The sequence below is a fragment of the Bos indicus genome, chromosome 23 (assembly GCF_029378745.1).
Source record: "Bos indicus isolate NIAB-ARS_2022 breed Sahiwal x Tharparkar chromosome 23, NIAB-ARS_B.indTharparkar_mat_pri_1.0, whole genome shotgun sequence".
Taxonomy (NCBI): Eukaryota; Metazoa; Chordata; class Mammalia; order Artiodactyla; family Bovidae; genus Bos; species Bos indicus.
This window is the reverse complement of record NC_091782.1, coordinates 9,309,831-9,319,337: the sequence shown is the minus strand read 5'-3', so window position 1 is coordinate 9,319,337 and position 9,507 is coordinate 9,309,831. Positions and strand designations below refer to the sequence as shown.

The window sequence follows — 9,507 nt, the reverse complement described above, 5'->3', positions numbered from 1 at the left end:
CCTTTTGTTGTAGGCGCTCCTGGGGGAGAGCCAAACACAGCGGCAAGCGCTGAAGAAGCCATCCTGTCCCGCCACCAACAGAAAGCGGCAGTGCTGCGTGGCAGAGGGCTGCGGAAAGCCTGCTCGGCGCTCCGCCCCGACCTCGTGGAGCAGCCGCGTCCCAGGTCGGCCCGAGGGGCAGGGCAGAGTGCCCGGCGGGCCGGCTGGGGCCTTGGCTCGAGTCGGCCCAAGGCTGGCGGCAGGTTCTGGGGGCGGCCACACGGCAGGACCCAGCAGGGACACCGCAGGGTCACCGCGTGACTCCCCAGAGCCTTAGTGCCCACCCATGGACCGCCACGACCCCACCTGAGCTTTCCTGTCAACAACAGAGCTGAGAGCAGGGGCTGGCAGGGCCGACAGCACCCCTTGTTGGGAAGTGGAAGTGGGTTGTCAGCCTCCTCTGTACCTGGACTCCTCACTGTGTTTTGCATAAAATAAATACATAGAATAATGGCAGAAACCAGTTACACTGCAGTGCACTCTGTCCCGCAAGCGCTGAGACAGGACTGCTCTCAGCATCTCCCAAGAGTGCACGCTGAGGCCAGGCCAGCAGGCAGGGCTCAGACCCCTCTGCCAGCAGCGTGTTCCCACCAGCTCCAGCCCCCAAGGAGCCAGCATCCTTTTCTAATGGACTAGATTTATTTAAGGCAATTAACATATTAGTTCTCGGGCCAAAGGATTTGTAAAACATTACACCTAAAGGAGAAAACAGGCAGTGAAAACCAGCCCCTCCTGACACGCCCCAGCCCAGTCCCCTGGGCGTGTGCCCGTCCCCTCCACCCTGCGGTCTCCTGTCCTCCCGGGGCTGTGCCCGCGAGGCTGGCCCGGCCTCGGACACTGAGGTCCACGGGATCTACAGCAGGTCTGGGGCCCGGGGGAGGGGCGCAGCCCTGGGAAGGGCCGAGCAGGCACCATGAATAAGTTAAATAACAAAGCCCTAAAATCACTAGCAACAGCATCACTGCGCCCCGCCAGAGGTGGCAGCGACCAAAATGTAGTGCTTGGAGTACAGAGGAGACCCCACTCCTGGTCACCCACCAGGAGGAATACGAAGCAACGTCAGTTACTGCTTTAAGGGACCAAGCAACAGTCCTGTGAGAGGATGGACTTCTTTAAGGCACTAGGGTGAGCGAGTCCCGGCAAGTGTCTGAGTCTTCTAGGGGCTTGGTCTGGGCAGGGCTGTCCGCTCTGTAGCTTCTCCTCCAGCCTGGCCTGGGGGGTCTGGCCGAGTGGGTTCTGGCGGTTGGGCGGGCGCCCAGCCTGAAGGGGTGGCCAGTCTCCCCAGCCTCAGCACTCCAGCGTCCCTGTGGCCAGTGGGCCTGCCACGGCGGCTCAGCGGCTCATGCAGTTCTGCACATCCACAAAGCCCAGGCGCTGCCTGCGTTTCCTCTGCTCCGTCATCTGGGTTTAAACAGATGCCAGCGGTTGGGTCAGGCCGCCCAGAGCCCACCCTCCCTGCTGCCCCCACTGCCGTTCGGCCCTGGCAGCTGGCCAAGGACCCCCAGGGTGCAGCAGGGCCGTCAGCCCCAAACCCTGGTCCTCAATTAGCGTGTCGCAAACCACTGATTTGGTGCAGCTGGGAGAGCGCCCCACCTAAAAGAGGGGCTGCTGACCGTATTTAGTCACTGCCAGATGGCGCAGAGGACACTCTGGGCAACAGCACGTGTTGAGAAGCGGAAGGAGGCCCTAACTTCCCCATCACCCTAACCCGTCAGCGCCTGGGCCAGAGTCTAGCAGCTGCAGGGTGGAGGTGAGGGGGCGCGCGAGGGAGGCCCCACACCTGCACGAGGTCGCACTCAGCCCTGCCCGTCTGCCCTTCCGGGGCATGGGGGTAGGGGCCGCCTCGTCTCTCCTCCATCCAGCTCTCCAAGGGACCCGTCTTCCACCCCAGACCCAAGAGGAGGACCAGCAGGAAGGGGGCAGAGGAAGCAGAAAGGCCCCACCACCCTCCCCGCCCCCAGGAAGGCAGGCTGGAACCTCAGCCACAGCCGGGGCTGCCAGCGGGGGCCAGGACGTGGGGGGCGCACCTGCTCCTTGAGCTCGCTGAGCTGGGCGGTGAGGTGGGACACCAGCTTCATGGTGGCGCTGAGCTTGTCCTGGAGGATGCGGATCTCGTTCTGCTCCCCTTCCCCCTCGCTGCTCACCAGGGACATGGCCCGCATCCGGGGGAACCAGTCCAGGTTCTTGTTCTGAAAAACATCCCCCGTGGGGTGAACGCGCTTGGGCCCAGCCCAGGAAGGCCTCTAGAAAAGCAGTCATGTGGGGGAAGCCTGCTGCCACACCCATGGCCAAATTACTTCCCAGGGACGTGTCATGGGAAAATCTGAATTGACCAGGGTCCTGCCCGCGGGGCCGGAGTGACCCTGTGCGGGCGGGGAGCACGGCGCGGAGACAGGCTGACTTCCTCCAGCCCGTGTCTCCTGCTGCTGTGGCGCTGGGATCACGTTTACTCCTCACACCCTGCAAGGCGGAGGACAGGCCTGTGCCCTCAGACCAGTCTCTCCTTCCTTCCTTCCTCCCGCCCCTCCCTGACAGCGGGCCCCACACCCCAGGAAGGCGCAAGTCAGGCAGATGGCACGTTGAGGGGGCGGGCTCTGCCAGGGGACAGTGGCATCTGACACTCAGGCGAAGCTACGCTTCCCAAGACAGAGGCGGGGTGGGGGGCGAGGGGGCACCTGTTGCAAGCTGAATTCTCAGGCCAACAGACACACCTGCACTCAAGACCAGTCCAAATACAGACTCAAAACACCCACAGAACCCCCTTCCGAGTTGTTTTCTCTCCTTTTAGAAGCTGCAACCCCAGGTGGCACCAGTGGTAAAGAACCCACCTGCCAACGTAGGAGACATTAAGAGACGTGGGTTTGATCCCTGGGTTGGGATCCCCTAGAGGAGGGCATGGCAACCCACTCCAGTATTCTTGACTGGAGAATCCCATGGACAGAGGAGCCTGGGGGGCTGCAGTCCATGGGGTCACAAAGACTCGGACACGACTGAAGCGACTGCAGACACACCGCTGTGCAGCAATCTGCGGAGGCCCCGCCTCTGACGGCCCGGTGGACGCCCTTTACCCTCCAGACCTCTCCTTCACTCACTCGCTACTACCTCGACGGCAGTGATGGTGGATGTCTCCTGAGTCCTGAGTCTGACAGAATGAAGCTCATCCGGGCACCCTCTCAGCCTGCAACCACCCAGGCTTCAGGAAGCCGCCCTCCCTCTCACCTCCAACAGAAAAGGCCCCTCAGAAAGGGCCACAGAGCAGTCCCCACAAGCAGGGTCGCCTGACACCGGGCATCCATGGGCCCCAGACACCACCGGCATCCTCTGGAGGCTTTTTCCAGAGGCCCCCTCTGCAGCACAGTTGGGTGGGGGGCTCCAGAGGATCCAGCTCCAGCTCCCCGGCCCCTGCTGCCTCTGAACAAGGGTCCACAGCCGTCCCCCCCGCCCGTCGCCCCCCAGGCCCTCACCTTGATCATCTGGGCCACGTAGCTCTCCGGCCCCGTGTAGTCCGTCTTGTTCTTCACGCGGACCAGCACGATGAAGTACAGGTAGTTCCACATGTTGTGCTCAAACTTGATGTGCTCCTCAAACGACACGGTCTTGTTGTCAAACTTGTCCCTCTCCAGACCTGGGGAGGCGGGGGGTGGCAGTGAAGGAGGGCTCCCCGCGTCCGAGAGACACCCTGTCCAAGAGCCCCAGTGGGCAGGCAGGGCCTCCTGATGCCGCGGGGGCACAGTTCTCAGGCTGCAAGTGCTGATGAGCTACTGAGGTCACTTCCATTTAAAGCAGCAGCCCCTGCCCTGCCACAGTGCCGTGGGGACCCTACAGACGCCAGGAGCCCAGGGCTGGGGGGCGTGGGAAGGGCTTGACGAGGGGCCTGTTCCCACAGGGGACCCTGCTCCTTCACCCACACGGGCCGGGAGAGAACGGGTTGGTGGGGGTAGAAAGGCCAGGCTGGTTTCCTCAGCTGAGACCCAGAATTTAAAGGAAGGGTTTCGCGACCCCTCTCTGCTCCCTCAATGACTCCGCACTGGGACAGGGCTGTTCTCCCCATTTCTGGGATAAGCGAACAGTCACCAAGCCACCAGCCCAGGGCAGGGCTCCCTGGGGCCACAGGACCGAGGAAGGGCGGACTGAGGCTGCTGATGGCCACGGCCTCCCGGCGGGGGCCCAGCCTCACCGCAGATGAAGCACGTGGTCTTGAGAATCTCTTCCTTCTTCTGCTTCTCGCTGCGCAAGTCGGCAAAGGTGTCAATGATCACCCCAAAGATGAGGTTCAGCACGATGATGATGACGATGAAGAAGAACAGGAGGTCGTAGACCACTCGGGCGGGAAAGAGAGACTCCTGCAGGAGGGAGGCAGGGAAGCTGGGCCCAGCAGCTCCCAGAAGGGCGTGGAGGCCCCGAAGACGGTGGAGAGGACCCGCCTCACTAGAGTCAGAATCACCGCCAGAGCACGTGCAGGGACGGGGACTCAGCGGCTGGGAAGAGGCCCTCGAGGAGGAGTCTGGCATGGGGGGCCAGGCCTCGGCTGTGCCCACCCCTGACGGCTGGGGAGGGGACGAGTGGCTCTGAACTCCTCTGCTGCCCTCAGGACACGTGATCTCACTCATTCTAGGGGACCCCTGGCCAAGGAGCAGCTTCTTACCCTCGTGCCACTGGGGACAGACTGATCCCGGGAACGCGTGGCTGCCTGCACATGCTGCGCCAAGCCCCGAGGCCTCTTCCCCACCCGGCCACCCTGGCTGCAGGCCGGGGCCCGGGGCCCAGGGCCCGCCCGCTGTCTGACTCACGGCTTTCCCAGCCTGAGAAAGCTGGGTGCCAAGGTCTTCCCTCAGAGCACCCACCACGAGCTAGAGGGCACCCACTGCGAGCTAGAGGGCTCGTCTGGGCTGACGGGGCCGGAAGGTAGCACAGCTACCCCGTAACCGCCTGGGATCAGAGGGCACACCGCGGGGTGGGGACGTGAAGTGGGGGGACTCGCTCCCCTGAACATGGGGGAGACCGAGCTGCCCTGCTGGCCGGGACCTGGGGGCGGGGCCGAGGCACTCACGTCTTTGGAGGGCTTGCGGAGGATGTCCCCCACGCCACCGCCGTTGCGCAGCCCGTGGTTCATGACGGTGACGATGCACATGAGCAGGGTGTCACAGGCCCGCTCCGTGCTGTCTGGCTCCTCGTCCTCTACAAGTGGAGCACGTGCTCAGACCCGGCCAGGAGTCTGCTCCCACCCTCACTGCAGCCCACTCCTGAGACACACTGCCCTCACCTGCCAGGACCTCAGGCACAGAGACTCCTGAGACACAGTCCACGTTGTCCCCACTGCACGTGTTCACAAATGTGGCAGCTCCATGTGGCATCCCCAGGGGGTTGGCTGGAGGGGACAGGGTCAAGGACAGGAGGTCCAAGGACTTGGCTTCATCATGTCCCTAGTTCTGACCCCAGCATCACCTCCTCCAGGAAGCCTGCCCTGATGCTACCAGCTCCCCACTGTCGGGCTACAGTGAAGGGTCTATGTGTACCTGCCCCTCCTGGGCTGTGCTCCAAGGGCAGGGGAGGGGCTCTGCACCCCCAGCCCTGGCACAGGGGCAGCTCCCACAAGTACCAAGTTTAACCTGAACCACAGGGTCTGCAAACCAGAGTGACTCAAGCCTCTACCACCCCCAACAGTCTGTCCCAGGGAAGAGGGAGGCAGGTTGGTGTGAGTTAAGACTCCACCCGGAACCCAAGAAGAGAAACAGGGGGGCCTGGCGGGATAAGCACTCTGCTTGTGCAGGCCTCTCATCCCCACCCCCCACCCAGGAGAGGCGCCGCAGACCTCTGGAGTGGTTGCCGGGCAGCCGGTCCACCTCAAGGATGAAGTCGTCCTTGAGGAAGAGGAAGCCGACGATGGAGAAGAGGTAGACCAGGATGAGGGCCAGCAGGGCGGTCAGCAGGATGGAGCGGCCGTTGCGGGTCACGCTCTTGATGACGTTGAACAGCGTCTCTTCGCGGTAGATGAGGTCAAAGAGCTGCACGGCAGAAAGGACATGGCTGGACCCACAGGCTGCCTGCTTCCCACTGGGTCCCACGTCCGCCCCAAAGAGGTCTGCGCTTAGGCGGGTGGAACCAGGCCCACGGGCCCATTGTGGGCGACATTTCCGAGGAACCCAGAGTCCTAAAGCCCAAGAAGGAGGGGCCCCGGGGAAAGCATGAGGGCGGAATGAGCACCAAGTGTGGCCGGAGAAAGACAGCCAGCTCTGACGGCGCGCTTGCTACCTGCAAGGACGCTCTGCAAGACTGTCGTGCAGCAGCTCACTTCATCCTCACAGCTACTCTGGAGGACAGGTGCTGTTAATGGTCCGTTATACAGATGGGGAAACTGAGGCACGGGCAGATAAGAAACCTGCCCAACGTTACGCAGCTAGGAGGGGCCACACTGGGATGCAAACCCCGATAGTCTGGCTCCAGCTTGAACCTCCACTGTGCAGGGGAGATGGGACCATGAGGAGCCATCAGGATTTTGAAGGCCAGGCTGGGTCCAGCAGACGAGGACACTGCAAATCCTCTCCTCCCAGCCCAGCAGCAACAGGCCTGGTGCTGGGGAATTGCCAGCAACAGGCAGGAAGCCCCAGCCGCCCCTCCTCCCTGCCCAGCCCCATCCCCACCAGGGCCTCACCAGGATGCTGTAGAAGAGCTCGTGGGCGAAGAGGCCCAAGACACTCGTTAGGATGTAGCCCACGTGGTACAGGAACTCCATGTCCATGACCATGGCCTTATAGCCCCGGATGAAGGTGCCACGGTTGCCCACAAAGCTCACCACGAACACGATCTTGTTGGTCAGCTGTGGGCAAGTGCAGGGCATGGGGGTTGGTGCCCTACCTCCCACCCTGAACCCCCACTCCTGGGGCCAGGCCAGAGCAGAGGCCAGGTCTTCAGGAGAGTGGGTCTGAGCTGGTCTTGCTCAGCATGGCAGACATGGCATTAATGAAAATGCTCCCTGAAATGCTTCTGGGACTAGAACAGAGGAAGACCCCTGGGAGACCCGAGCTTCAGGAAGAAGTGAAAAGTGTTAGTCACTCAGTCGTGTCTGACTCTCTGCGACCCCACGGACTGTAGACCACCACCAGCTCCTCTGTCCATGGGATTCTCCAGGCAAGAACACTGGAGTGGGTTGCCATTCCCTTCTCCAGGGGAGTTTCCTGACCCAGGGATCGAACCCAGGTCTCCTGCATTGCAGGCAGATTCTTCACCGTTTGAGCCACCAGAAAGAAAGTAAGATGCAAGAAAAGAACAGGTCAGAGAAGAACACCCTTGGCCTTTGATGATTAAGTTACGAAAAGGTACCCCCACTTGCTTGAGGCGCTTTATTTCTATCCGTCAGGAAAGTGTCATAACACATAAATCTTTGATATCCTCAGTGTGCCTTCAGGCAGTGCACAACTAACTCCGGGTACCCGGCAGCCCTGAAGCCGGTGCCCCAAAGTGGCTCCTGGCTGGCTGACTCCAACTGTCTGCTGCCCTGAGTTGTCCAGGAGGATGGAGAAGACAGAGTGGTCCCAACCTCGGGTCTGTAATGATTCCGGCTCAGGGACCGAGGGATGGGGAGGGCAGTGGCCAGTCGGAGGCAACGGGCCCGCTTCAGGTCCGACTACATGATGAACCCTGAGGGGTGGGGGCTGGGGTCCTTTGGCACTCACGTTGAGGGCACCCAGGATGTTGAGCGTGGGCCCAATGCCCAGGTAGTAGATGGAACGCAGGATGAGCGCCACGATGAGGGGGCGGATGCTGTAGCGCTTGGTGAACAGGGCCGCGATGGAGAAGCAGATGAGGATCCAGAAGAGCAGTGAGATGAGCGGGGAGCCCAGCACGCCTGGGGGCCCGGGAGCAGAGACAGGGTGGCTCACTCACACCCACCCACCCCACAGACCCCAAGAAGCCCTCCCCCTTCCCGGGAGCCTTCCCTGTAAGTTGGTCACCTGGCTACAGGGCTCTGCCATCACCCCTGCATCTGGAGGAGGTGTTGCTACCACCTCCAGCTGCTGCTACCAAACTGGTCTCTGCCTTATGCATGTGTATGCAGTGTCTCCAGAGGGCACAGGCCCTGTCTGCCCCGGTGATAAGGTGCATAACCCAGAGGGCACTGCTCCCCACGCTGCACCCAGTCCCCTCGGGGCCTGGCCGGCCCCAGGGCCCTGCTCACATCAGAGGAGGGGGCATGGAAGGCTCAGGGCCCTCCGCCTGCCCTGAGGTGCCCTCACCTGTGGACGCGCCCTCCACGTAGGGGTAGAAGAAGGCAATGATGATGTTGATAAAGACTGCCAGGTTGAAGGAGATGCTGCCCCAGAGAGTCATGCGGCGGGAGAACCAGTAGATGAGTGGCATGCCTGGGAGAGGCGGGGGTGAGTAAGGGGGGTCCTTGGTTAATATCATCTGCCCACCCCATGCGGGGGGCCACCAGCCTCAAGCCACAATTCAGGAGCAAAACATGATTGGCTCCCTCCTTGGGGTGGCGGCGGGGCCCTCACCAGGAGGTGAGCGAGGCGTCAGGGGCATCAGTGAGCAGCTCCAGCCCAGTTCATCCCACCCGCCCACCCGCGGGTCCTCACTGCGGAGCTTGCGCTGCCACTCCATCTCGTTGTGCAGGAAGGAGGACTGGTCGAAGAAGTCGCTCACTTTGCTGCCCTGCTCATCCTGCTCGGTGGTGGTGAAGAGACGGTGCTTGGTCTCCTCCGTCAGGAACTGGCAGATGCCGGGCACGGGGAACACGATCTGCTCCATGCTGCGGTCCTGCCGCACGATCTGGATGGACAGGGAGCCTGGTCAGCCCCGAGCTTCGGCCCCGCCCTCGCTGTGGCCCCGCCCCCGCTGAGGCCCCACCCTCACCGACGGCCCCGCCCCCATCACGCCCCCGGGCCCTCGGGCCCTACCTCTATCTGGGAGGTGTGGTTCTCATAGTAGGCCAGCGGGTCCTCTTCCTGCTCCTGCACCGGGGCTGAGGACTTGAGCATCTGCGTCAGCTGCTTGTTGTTGAGGCTGAGCTGGAGTAGGGGTGCCCGGGTCAGGCCTGGCAGCCCCCGCCTCCGGGACTGAACCCTGCCCTGAGCTACACCGCAGTGAGTGACCCCCCAGCTAGACCTGACCCAGCCCAAAGGGGAGACAGTCCTGCGGGACAGTCAGGGCCCTCCACAACCCTGCCCAGGTGCACCCTGAGGTCCTGCTCTAGGCTTCCAGACCCGCCCCAGAACCAGGCCGCAGCCTTGTCCCCACTCCGCTGTTCCGGTTACGTCGGGATCACCAGGGCTGCTCCCAGTTCTCAGCCAGGACCTCCCCCACCCCGCCCAGCCCCCATCCCAGATTCTAGCCAGGTTCTGAGGTCTGGCTCTGCCCTCAGCCCTGCCCCTACGTCATAGCCCCGCCCTCAATTCCTAGCCTCACCATTGGATGGGATACTATCCCATCCAATCTCCCGCCTAACCCCACCCCTAAATATAA

At 62.5% G+C, this 9,507-nt stretch overlaps 1 protein-coding gene across 1 annotated transcript in view; it reads right to left on the bottom strand.

Moving 5' to 3' along the window:
- Window positions 1-656: 656 nt before the first annotated feature.
- Window positions 657-9,507, bottom strand: part of ITPR3 (inositol 1,4,5-trisphosphate receptor type 3) — a 68,174-nt gene continuing 59,323 nt past the window's right edge. The window contains exons 47-58 of the mRNA XM_070777840.1: window positions 8,943-9,053; window positions 8,622-8,814; window positions 8,274-8,399; window positions 7,713-7,885; window positions 6,692-6,856; window positions 5,852-6,044; window positions 5,303-5,407; window positions 5,090-5,217; window positions 4,217-4,382; window positions 3,504-3,664; window positions 2,067-2,228; window positions 657-1,440 (exon numbers count right to left, since the gene is read on the bottom strand). Coding sequence (XP_070633941.1) covers window positions 1,372-1,440; window positions 2,067-2,228; window positions 3,504-3,664; window positions 4,217-4,382; window positions 5,090-5,217; window positions 5,303-5,407; window positions 5,852-6,044; window positions 6,692-6,856; window positions 7,713-7,885; window positions 8,274-8,399; window positions 8,622-8,814; window positions 8,943-9,053 — 1,752 coding nt within the window. The 3' untranslated portion in view covers window positions 657-1,371. The remainder of the gene's footprint in view (window positions 1,441-2,066; window positions 2,229-3,503; window positions 3,665-4,216; window positions 4,383-5,089; window positions 5,218-5,302; window positions 5,408-5,851; window positions 6,045-6,691; window positions 6,857-7,712; window positions 7,886-8,273; window positions 8,400-8,621; window positions 8,815-8,942; window positions 9,054-9,507) is intronic.